General features: G+C 41.2%; 1 protein-coding gene across 3 annotated transcripts in view; it reads left to right on the forward strand.

Moving 5' to 3' along the window:
- Positions 1-12,693, forward strand: part of unm_sa1614 (un-named sa1614) — a 112,771-nt gene that overhangs the window by 32,629 nt on the left and 67,449 nt on the right. For all 3 annotated transcript variants that reach the window (XR_004209977.1, XM_031824690.1, XM_031824691.1), the window contains exons 12-17: positions 250-337; positions 7,700-7,748; positions 8,881-9,044; positions 10,832-10,965; positions 11,384-11,475; positions 12,478-12,664. Coding sequence is in view for 2 of the 3 variants with exons in the window: in XM_031824690.1 (XP_031680550.1) it covers positions 250-337; positions 7,700-7,748; positions 8,881-9,044; positions 10,832-10,965; positions 11,384-11,475; positions 12,478-12,664 (714 nt within the window). In the remaining variant the exon portion in view is untranslated. The remainder of the gene's footprint in view (positions 1-249; positions 338-7,699; positions 7,749-8,880; positions 9,045-10,831; positions 10,966-11,383; positions 11,476-12,477; positions 12,665-12,693) is intronic.

Genomic DNA, 12,693 nt, shown 5'->3' on the forward strand with positions numbered 1-12,693 from the left:
CGGTGACGATGACCGCCGAGCACCGCCCGAACAGGCAGGGGAGCCAACTTCGGCGGAAGTCGTGACAAGAACATGTATTTAGTCTTGCTTGCATTAAGTACACATTTTAAACGAATTAGGGCTTTTTCTGTAAGGTAAAGTCAGATTTCAGCTTTAACATGGCTTGGTCATCAGTTGGTGCAATGGCATACATTATTGTCATCTGCAGGAGGGACTTCCCTGGGAGTAACCATGCTATCCTTTCCTCAGCCCAACAAACCACCAGCCAAACTCAACCTGCTCACGTGCCAAGTCAAGCCCAGTCTGGAGGACAAGAAGTGCTTTGACCTCATTTCTCGTAAGTCAGCCTCCCTAACCAGGATTGAAAATATACGTACAATTTAACTTTTTTTTAAAAACTCTAATTTGCATCTGAAATTTGTTCTCCTCTGTTAGTCTAACAACCAAAATTCAAAAAAATGTTTTATTCCAAATAATTTGGAAACATGGCTCTTTGAAATAATCATGCCTGTCAACCATGGCCTATTTTCATTATGAGTTCAGGTCATAATTATTGCGTATGCCGTATAAAACACACACACACACACGTTGTCATGCAGACTTTGCTATGTTCCTGGTAGCCTCGGATAAAAACATTGATGTATACACGGACACAGTGACTGAGTTCATCAGGAAGTGTATAAGGGATGTGGTTCCCACTGTGACTATTAAAACCTACCCAAACCAGAAACCGTGGATAGATGGCAGCATTGGCGCTAAACTGAAAGCGCAAACCACCGCATTTAACCATGGCCTGGTGACTGGGAATATGGTTGAATTACAAACAGTGTAGTTATTCCCTCCGTAAGGCACACAGGCAAGACGTCAGTACAGAGACAGTGGAGTCGTGACATTGCACTGCACACTGCCCTATTCCACCTTGACAAGAGGAATGCCTGTGTAAGAATGCTGTTCATTGACTATAGCTCAGCCTTCAACACCATAGTGTTGATGCTCGGGGCCCTGGTCCTGAACCCCGCCCTGTGCAACTGGGTCCTCAACTTCCTGACCGGCCGACCCTAGCTGGTGAAGAATAGGATACAACACCTCCACTTCACTGATCCTCAACACAGGGGCCCCACAAGGGTTCGTAGTCAGCCCCCTCCTGTACTCCCTGTTCACCCATGTCTGCGTGGACACTAGAGATGAAACGGTATGAAAATGTAATATCACGATTATAGTGACCAAAAGTATCACGGTTATCAGTATTATCAGTATTGTTAAAATGTGCTGGAAGCGATCAAAAAGTATTGAAACACACACCAAGTTTTATATTGAAATCCAACAAACAACAAATACAATTAGCAGCACTATGCACTTTGTGCATAAACATTAAAATATAATAACATTAACATTAAAGATGAAACCATGTGGCCATGAGAGGTAAAAGTTTCCCTAGTGCAGGTCTAAATTAACACAACCTTAAGTAAGAAAATCAAATAAACAAACAACAAATCAAATTAGCAGCACTCACTTTGTAGTGAGGCACAGCAACCTTCATCAGCCTCAGAAAGCTAGGCCTCTCAACAATTTGAAATGGCATCATGTCCTTTGCAATGTAATATGAAATGAGTGCAGTGAGGTCCTGAGCATTTTTTTAAGAGGGTGCATAAACAGCCTGCCTTTTTAAATGCTTGCTCAAGTGTCTGTGTCACAACTGTAGAGGGACCAGTAGCATCACTGGGTTTGCCTTCTGCACTCCCACTCTGTAAACAAGGGAATAGCAAATGTATTATTATTATTATTACTATTATTAGTGTTACATTATAATTATTATTCACTTAGACTGTGTGTATCTTCTGCGTTGCATTTTAATATATCCAATGACCCCATACACAATTTACATAAATACAAAAGAGACAGTGATAGTAATTGCATTGAGCCCAACAATTGACATAAATACAGGAGTCTTGCATAGGAGTCTTGCATAGGAGTCTTGCATAGGAGTCTTGCATAGGAGTCTTGCATAGGAGTCTTGCATAGGAGTCTTGCATAGGAGTCTTGCATAGGAGTCTTGCATAGGAGTCTTGCATAGGAGTCTTGCATAGGAGTCTTGCATAGGAGTCTTGCATAGGAGTCTTGCATAGGAGTCTTGCATAGGAGTCTTGCATAGGAGTCTATAGTGTTTCTCCTGTTGGAACACTTTTACAACCAAGTCGATGACTTCTGGATTTTAAATGAACAAAATATGTTGGTTGGGTGACTAAACTACATAACGTGTTATCGTGTGCAATGGGTGAATAGAGTCTTCAGACACACGACGCATACAGCAGCAGAACAACGTGTAGTGTTTTTACAAGAGTAGGTAACACTGAAGGCTTCAGTTTACATTATTGACAAGCTATTAGCAAGTTAGACAGACAAACCATGACATTCCCCCATTGCAAAGTCCCCACATCATGCATTGAGCTAAAAGTTAACTTACCTTGCATTCGATATAAAGTGCTGGTCACGAAGATGACTCAAGAGATTTGAAGTGTTGCCCCCTCTCACAGCGTTTTCTTTTTGTTGCTTGTTCTGCAGACAGGGTTTAAAAAATATATATCTTTTTTCTTTAATGATTTATTACAAAAACACAAGGAAAAACATGAAGGACAAACAATACAGCATCAAGACACGATCAAACATGTATCAGTCTTTCTGCAACAGAGCCATCGTTATGTGTGAAGGTGCATGATAGTGATATAAAATATGTCATATGTCAAAAATATGTCTATCTCCTTTTTCATGATCACAATCTTGTGAAACCCGAACCCACCAAGATCCCCCCCCCCACAGTTCCCCAATAGCTTTTCCTCAACCATTCAAGAGCCCTCCCATAGCCCCCCCCCCCGAAGAAAAAACAAAAACATTTTTTTTTATTCCATTCCCCACCCCCAAGAACCCCCTAATGCACCAACAACCAACAAGGAAAAGACCAAAGAAAACCGCAAACATCAATGCTATTTTTTTTAAACAAAATAATACATTTAAAACAAAGGTCATCAAGGACAACTGAAATCATAACAGCAATGCCAACTGTATATGTTTGTGTGCATGTCTGGCACTATTACATGTGTGTATGTATTTATTTAAATGAGAGTGTGTGTATATGCATGTGTACAAACACCTGCAAGGCATTAGCCTCAGGCAAACCGGCATTAGATGTAAAAACACTGCCACTTAGTGTCATTCAAATGTGCTTTTATTATGTTTTATTTTGACTTTTTTTCCCCTTTATCTTTTGATCATCCATTCTCTCTCTCACACAGCAACTCCACTCCCACTTGTCTCCAATTCCACATACCTTCCCTCAGCCCATCCCATCTATCTCTGCTGGCCACCCACTTCGTGTTTCTACGCAACACATCTTTCAACTATGCTGTGATGTTTAACGTACAGTTTCAATTTATCTAATCGAATAGAATCTACAGATTGTGTGTTGAAAATAAATACTTTTACGAAGAGTATTAGTATATTAGTAATTGACTGAACCGGTCTCTCCCGATCTCCTAACAGTACTATTTCTAGGGTCAATTTTAGATCCATGCTATGCATTTTCAGCCAATCCTGAACCTGAGACCAAAAACAGGCTACCTGAGGGCAATACCAAAATAAATGGTCTATTGATTCTGTATCCTTACAACAAAATCTGCAGAGCTTCAATGATTTTATGCCCCAAATATTCAACATTTTGTTGGTGGCGAGAATTCTATATAATAATTTTAGCTGAAAAGCACAAAGTCTTGTTTTATATATCAACTCATACACCCTGTACCATGGAATCGGTACATCAAAAATCTCTTCCCAACTATTTGCAATCTGTATGGTACAGTTGTCAACATCCTGGTCTTCAAATGAAACTGGTATACTTTCCCATTTATGCTATTTTTATTCCTCTGCCAGTTTTGATCCTTTATATTGGTCAGACAGACCAGTTCCCTACCTCCTCCCGCTGCCACCCGCCTCCTCCATTTTTGGGACAATAATGTAATCAATTGGTTGTACTCTTGGATTTAGCAGACCTTCCTGTACAATTTTGATAACTCCATGAAGGTCATAACTCTACCATTACAATTTACAATATCATTTAAGAACAAAATGCCCTTTTCAAACATCTTTCCCATAAATACAGGTATTTTATCAACCAGCACAGTTGGTAACCCTGCAGACAGGGTTACCATCTTCGATTAACTTTCCCTCTCTACTAATGTAAAACCCAAAATACGACCCCACTTAAGATTTGGTCCTCTACGAATGCTGAAAAATCTCCCGAGCGCTGTCACTGCCTTCCTCCAGGCTTTCACACAAAACAATACCCACATTGCATGCTGCGCCGGCGTCAGACTGTTGCTAACTTTGGTTGATGCTGGACAGTATTTACCATGGCTTTTTCAAACCGTGGTAATCAAACACGGGTTTTAATGGTAAGAAAATGTTTAAAAGGTAATACTAATCGTCAGGAATTTTACTGTGAATAATCGTGAAATTGGTAACCGTTTCATCCCTAGTGGTCACGCGCCTCCAACTCAATCATCAAGTTTGCAGACAACACAACCATAGTAGGCCTGATTACCAAAAATGACAAGACAGCCTACAGGGAGAAGGTGAGGGCCCTGGGAGAGTGGTGCCAGGAAAATAACCTCTCACTCAGTCAACAAAACAAAGAAGCTGATCGTGAAGTTCAGGAAACAGCCCCTATCCACATCGACGGGACCGCAGTGGAGAAGGTGGAAAGCTTCAAGTTCCTTGGCATACACATCACTGATGAGGGCCCTGGTGGAGTGGTTTGAATTTTATTTTTTTATTAACAAATCAATACAGGAAGTACATGTGGAACAAGTATATATAAATAATATACAAAGGACAATTGGGCTAGGGGGTACAACATCACATTACACAGGGACCTTAAGGGAGATACATAGAATAATAAGTGTAACAGCTTATTTGTTAGTAGAGTATTTAATTGTCTTAAGCCTTGGTGGAGTGGTGCCAGGAACATAACCTCTCCCTCTACGTCAACAAAACGAAGGAGCGGAGCGTGGACTTCAGGAAAAAGCAGAGGGAGTATGCCCCTATCCACATGCAATGGAGAATTTGGAAAGCTTCAAGTTCCCCAGTGTACACATCACTGAAAACTGTAATATCTTATGTGTTACTTTTTATTATATATTTTTTTACTTTTGTTTATATAGTAAATATTTTCTTAACTCTATTTCTTGAACTGCATTGTTGGTTAAGGGCTTGTAAGTAAGCATTTCACTGTAAGGTCTACACCTGTTGAATTCGACACGTGACAAATCAAATTTGATTTGACTATCTTAAATGGTCCACCCACACAGATCGTGTGGTGAAGGTGCAACAGTGCCTCTTCAACCTCAGGAGGCTGAAGAAATTTGGCTTGTCCCCTATGACCTTCACAAACAGGCTGTATTACCACCTGGTACGGCAATTGCACCAACCACAGGGATCTCCAGAGGATGGTGCGGTCTGCACAACACATCACCGGGGCATACTGCCTGCCCTCCAGGACACCTACAGCACCCGATATCACAGGAAGGACAAAAATATCATCAAGGACATCAACCACCCGAGCAACGCCTGCACCCCGCTTTCATTCAGAAGGCTACGTCAGTACAAGTGCATCAAAGCTGGGACCGAGTGACCGAAAAAACACATATTTTTCAAGGCCGTCAAACTGTTAAATAGCCATCACTAGCCGGGTACCACCTGGTTACTCAACCCTGCACCTTAGAGGTTTACATGCACCTTAGTCAAATACATTTCAACTCAGTTTTTCACAATTCCTGATATTTCTTCCAAGTAAAAATTCCCTGTCTTAGGTCAGTTAGGATCACCACTTTATATTAACAATGTGAAATGTCAGAATAATAGTAGAGAATTATTTATTTCAGCTTTTATTTCTTTCATCACATTCCCAGTGGGTCAGACGTTTACATACACTCAATTAGTATTTGATAGCTTTGCCTTTAAATTGTTTAACTTGGGTCAAATGCTTCGGGTAGCCGTCCACAAGTTTCCCACAATAAGTTGGGTAAATTTTGGCCCATTCCTCTGACAAAGCTGGTGTAACTGAGTCAGGTTTGTAGGCCTTCTTGCTCGCACACGCTTTTTCAGTTTTGCCCACAAATGTTCTATAAGATTGAGGTCAGGGCTTTGTGATGGCCACTCCAATATCTTGACTTTGTTGTCCTTAAGCCATTTTGCCACAACTTTGGAAGTATGCTTGTGGTCATTGTCCATTTGGAAGACCCATTTGCGACCACGCTTTAACCTCCTGACTGATGTCCTGAGATGTTGCTTCAATATATCCATATAATTTTCCTTCCTCATGATGCCATCTATTTTGTGAAGTGCACCAGTTCCTCCTGCAACAAAGCACCCCCACAACATGATGCTGCCACTCCCATGCTTCACAGTTGGGATGGTGTTCTTCAGCTTGTAAGCCTCCCCCTTTTTCCTCCAAACATAACGATGGTCATTATGGTCAAACAGTTCTATTTTAGTTTCATCAGACCAGAGGACATTTCTCCAAAAAGTGTCGTCTTCCTTGCTGAGAGGCCTTTCAGGTTATGTTGATATAGGACTTGTTTTATTGTGGATATAGATTTGTTTGTACTGGTTTCCTCCAGCATCTTCACAATGTCCTTTGCTGCTGTTCTGGGATTGATTTGCACTTTTCGCACCAAAGTACGTTCATCTCTAGGAGACAGAACGCGTGTCCTTCCTGAGCGGTATGATGGCTCCGTGGTCCCATGGTGTTTATACTTGGGTACTATTGTTTGTGCAGATGAATGTACCTTCAGGCATTTGGAAATTGCTCCCAATGATGAACCAGACTTGTGGAGGTCTACATTTTTTTTCTTCTGAGGTCTTGGCTGATCTCTTTTGATTTTCCCATGATGTCAAGCAAAGAGGCACTGAGTTTGAAGGTAGACCTTGAAATGCATCCACAGATACACCTCCAATTGACTCAAATGGTGTCAATTAGCCTATCAGAAGCTTCTAAAGCCATGACATCATTTTCTTGAATTTTCCAAGCTGTTTAAAGGCACAGTTAACTTGGTGTATGTAAACTTCTGACCCACTGGAATTGTGATTAAGTGAAGTAATCTGTCTGTAAACAATTGTTGGAAAAATGACTTGTGTCATGTACAAAGTAGATGTCTTAACCAACTTGCCAAAACGATAGTTTGTTAACAAGAAATTTGTGGTGTGATTGAAAAACGAGTTTTAAGGACTCTAACCTAAGTGTTTGTAAACTTCCGACTTCATCTGTACGTAGACATGGAGTCACTGGCCACTTATATGATGGAACACTAGTCACTTTAATAATGTTTAGACACTGCTTAACTCATTTCATATGCGTATACCGTATTCTATTCTACTGTATTTTAGTCAATGCCACTCCGACGTTGCTCATCCTAATATTTATATATTTCTTAATTCTATTGTTTTACTTTTAGATTTGTGTATTGTTAGATATTACTGTACTTTTTGAGCTAGGAACTTAAGCATTTCACTACACCTGCAATAACTTCTGCTAAATATGTGTATGTGACCAATAAAATGTGATTTGATGAGAGCTCCTTTCATTTAAATGTGACATGTTCTTTGGATGCAGACTTTCTGATTTAACGTATTTTCTCTTGTGTTCTAGATAATCGCACATATCACTTTCTTGCTGATGACGAGCCAGTGTGTGTTGCGTGAGTAACCTTTCTATAGCAGGGACTTGCAACTTTGTTGGGGGTGGGGGCCATAAAAAATCTTAACTCATCGGAAAGGGCCGCAGTTGCTCGCTGGTCTTTAAAAAATAATTATAATTTTTACCCCGTTTTTTTTCTCCCCAATTTTGTGGTATCCAATTGATAGTTACAGCCTTGTCTCATCGCTGTATGAACTCGGGAGAGGCAAAGGTTGAGAGCCCTGCGTCCTCCGAAACACATCCCAACCAAGCCTCACTGCTTCTTTACACAATATGTCGGAGGAAACACAGTACACCTGGAGACGGTTTCAGCGTGCACTGCGCTTTGCCCGCCACAGGAGTCGCTAGTTGGCGATGGGACAAGGACATCCCTGCCGACAAACCCTCCCCTAACCCGGACGACGCTGGGCCAATTGTGCGCCGCCCCATGGGTCTCCCGGTCGTTGCCAAGTTGAGACCCCGACTGAGTTTATTTTTTGGGTGGGGGGGGGGGGTGGGGGGGATTGACCTGAGGGCCTTCAAAAGGGGTGCAGCGGCATGCTGTTTGCCCATCCCTGCTCTATAGTGTTCACCTTTTCCAGCCATGAAACAGCATGAGTGTTATTGAAAGCAGCATTTTTTTTACTGTTAGCAACGTGTACGTTGCTACTGTATCTGTGTTGAAAACATTTAATCTCCGGTAAGACATTTAACTTGTTTAGTGTAGTCCGTTTGTTACTCCACTCACTACTTGTAGCTGTGTAGTCCGTTTGTTTGTGTTGTTGGTCTGGCTATCTTAGTTCCAGTTGGTAGCTAGCTAGCTAGTACTCACTCACGTTGCTGCTAGCACCATCATGAAAAGGTGCATGAGGGAAGCACTACAATATTATGTTTTTTTAAGTAGTGTGAATGCTCGGGAGTAGGCAGTGTGGAAAAGTCATCTTTAGACCTGTACTTTTCTTGAATGTAGTTTTGTAATGGACCAAAACAAGCAGATGACAAGACAATTGTGTTTGGAAAAGTTTTTTTTGCTGTGGGCCTACGTAACCACAGGTTGTTTTCCTCACAGGCAGGCGGGCCATGACATTCTATCTAATACCGACTGAGACTATGGAATAGACCTGTAACTTTCCCTCTTCTTTTTTATCATACAGGTGGATCTCAGTGCTGACCAACAGTAAGCAGAAAGCCCTTAACGTGGCTCTGGATGAGCGGAAGTCCAGTGGAGACAACAGTGTTGAGGACCTGACCAGAGCCATTACCGAGGATATCCGCCGCATGCCCGGCAACAACATGTGCTGTGACTGTGGGGCGCCAGGTCAGACCATGCCTACAGTGTGCTGCAGCCGGTTAGGGGTCAATTCTATTTCAAATCAGTCAATTGGGAACGTAAACTGAAATTACAATTTCTCAAACAGAAGTTTACTTCCTGAATTGAATTGCAATTGACCCCAGCTCTGGTGTGCTGTCAGAGGAAGATTAGATTTGTCAGAGCAATTTGGTTCCCTGCAGTTAGGGCACAGTGTATTTCTATTTGTTATGGATCCTCATTAGCTGCTGCCAAAGCAGAAAAATTAAGGCATTTTATACAATTTTAAAACATTTCACAACACACTGTGTGCCCTCAGGCCCCTACTCCACCACTACCACATATCTACAGTACTAAATCTATGTGTATATATAGTGCGTATGTTATCGTGTGTGTGTATTCATGTGTCTGTGCTAATGTTTGTGTTGCTTCACAGTCCCCACTGTTCCAAACGTTTTTTTTTTTAATCAGACTTTCACTTTCCACTTTCAGCCAAGAGAGATTGACATGCATATTATTAATATTACCTCTCTGTCGACATCCAAGGGCTTTCACTTTCCACTTTCAGCCAAGAGAGATTGACATGCATATTATTAATATTACCTCTCTGTCGACATCCAAGGGCCAGCCGTGCTGCCCTTTTCTGAGCCAATTGCAATTTTCCTAAGTCCTTTTTTGTGGCATCTAACTACACGACTGAACAGTAGTCAAGGTGCAACAAAACTTGGGCCTGTAGGACCTGCCTTGTTGATAGTGTTGTTTATAAGGCAGAGCATCGCTTTATTATTATAGACAGACTTCTCCCCATCTTAGGTACTACTGCATCAATATGTTTTGACCATAGCAGTTTAGTCATCTCAACTTGCTCAATTTCCAAATGATTTATTACAAGATTTAGTTGAGGTTTAGGGTTTAGTGAGTGTTTTGTTCTAAATACAATGCTTTTAGTTTTAGACATATTTAGGGCTAACTTATTCCTTGCCACCCACTCTGAAACTAACTGCAGCTCTTTGTTGAGTGTTGGTCATTTCAGTCCCTGTAGTAGCTGACGTGTATAGTGTTGTCATCCTCATACATAGAAACTCTGGCTTTGCTCAAAGTTAGTGGCATGTCGTTAGTAATAATTTGAAAAAAGCAATGGGCCTAAACCGTTACCCTGGGGATTTCCTGATTCTAACTGGATTATATTTGATAGGCTTCCATTAAAGAACACCCTCTGTGTTCTGTTAGACAAGTAACTCTTCATCCACATTATAGCAAGGGGTGTAAATCCATAACACAAGTTTTTCCAACAGTAGGCTATGATCAATAATGTCAAAATCTGCACTGAAGTCTAACAAGACATCACCCACAATCATTCTATCATCAATTTCTCTCAGCCAATCATCAGTCATTTGTTTAACTGCTGTGCTTGTTGAGTGTCCTCATGCAACACACACTTGCTCGTCCTGTTAAAGCATGCTGGAATTCTTTTGTCAATTTGTGTACTGTAAAATAGCGTTGTATCTGGTCAAACACAAGTTTACTAAGGTTGGTAAATGTGCATGGTGCAATGTGCACCTAGCTCTGTTGACCCTGCTTAAGAACTGACTGTTTGGATCGAAAATGTTGGTGTTTCTAAATGTTGCTTCATGGGCCTTTGCACCATGACCAGAAAAATAAACCTTTTAGAAACACTAAAAATTGTTTTTCACAAGTGCTTGCATGCAACTGTCTTCCACAAGGCATAGTTTTGCAAATGACAAACCTTATACTGTCGGCATACTATAAACTATGTCCACTATGTCTCTCTTTAGACCCAACCTGGATCTCCACAAACCTGGGCATCCTGACATGTATCGAGTGCTCTGGGATACACAGAGAGATGGGCGTGCACTACTCCCGGATCAAGTCTCTTTCCCTGGACAAGCTGGGTACCTCCGAGCTAATGGTGAGTGCCTCTGAATCTTTAGTTGGACAAAACAACTATGAATGTTAAGAATACCACATGGAGGGTAAGAATAGGTAAATGGTGAATATGAAAAGTACTCTCAGAATAAACGGTTAGAATAGTTCCCCAACGGTGTTCATTACTCTCCTCAATTTGTGATGAGGTAGAATGTAACAATAGGGATTTAAACTCAATTAAATATGCAGCAGACATGGCATTAGTTGCATGATTTGAGGACAAATAAGTTAGTGATTTTTTAAAAATCTATTCAACAACAACTCAGTGATTGTCACCAACTGGGTCAGTGTCCTATATGCTTCATTGTTTGACGTGAAATCAGTTTTAATAGTTGGTCAAGCTCCTCTCAACTCTATTGTGAATGGTTTTTCATTATGTTTTCTCCCCTTCTCTTTTTAAGCTGGCAAAGAACATGGGCAATTCAGGCTTCAATGAGATAGTGGAAGCCAATGTTCTGAGTCCCTCACTGAAACCCACGGCAGAAAGTGACATGTGAGTGATGAGCAGGGCTGGAATTACTCCCCAGTCCTCAAACTTGCAGCCAATCACCTACAGCTGTATGATTCCCGAGAACTGCTCAGCTTGCTATGGGAATTTAGAGATGGCTATATCAAAGTTAAGCCTAATCTTATTCCTCCAATCTCCTTTTAAAAGATAACTCGTGGAACATTTTATACATTACATTTTTATAAATACATTACGTTTTGGAGCATGCATTGAGATGTAATACTGTGCTGTGTTGAAAAGCTCACTGCCGAAAATATATTCTAATTGTATTTTGATATTTACTATTTCAAACTATGAGAAAATAATTAAGATCGAACAGTGTGTTGTGATAACACAAAAATGCTTGACATGTCTGTGAACCCCTTATTAGTAAGGTATTGTGTGTAAGAAAAGCATAACTACAACCTTGTTACATGTGGACATGCGCCATAAGCACAATCCATTTCCATTAAGCACAATCTACCCCCACCCCCCTGACCCTGCTAGTCTTAACATTATTGGCAAAATTATGACTCACACACTGATGTTCAGTTCATGTTTGCATTAGTGAATGTACCCATGAACTGAAAATGTCATTCTTTTAGTGCTTTTAAGAAATTGTAGTTTCAACAGGGGCTCCCGAGTGGCACAGCAGTCTAAGGCACTGCATCTCAGTGCCAGAGGCGTCACTAGAGACCCTTGTTTGATTCCAGGCTGTATCACAACCGGCCGTGATTAGCATACAATTGGCCCAGCGTCGTCGGGGTTAGGGTTTGGCCGGGGTAGGCAGTCATTGTAAATAAGAATTTGTTCTTAACTGACTTGCCTAGTTAAATAAACTATAAAAACAGATTCACTGTTTGTCTTAGATGTTGATCATAGTAGCCTCCAATTTACTTCTCATTGAAATGTATAAAAGGCTGTTTTTTACTCTTCATATGGCTCTGATTTCCCAATTTCAATACCCATCTGTATCGTGTAATGAGTGCGTCCTCTCTGTATCATTAGGATGGTGCGTAAGGACTTCATCCTGTGTAAGTACATGGAGTGTCAGTTTGCCCAGCACAGCAGCAGCTCCTTTTCCACTTTGAGAAGGAATTTACAGGAGGCGGTGTGCAGCCGAGACATCTTCAGCCTGCTCCAGCTCTATGCCGTGAGACTGGACCTCAGCCAACCTCTGGCCAACCCGGTGCAGGTACACCCAATGACTAATCCAAACTCTAA

Source organism: Oncorhynchus kisutch, linkage group LG5 (genome assembly GCF_002021735.2).
Source record: "Oncorhynchus kisutch isolate 150728-3 linkage group LG5, Okis_V2, whole genome shotgun sequence".
Classification (NCBI taxonomy): Eukaryota; Metazoa; Chordata; class Actinopteri; order Salmoniformes; family Salmonidae; genus Oncorhynchus; species Oncorhynchus kisutch.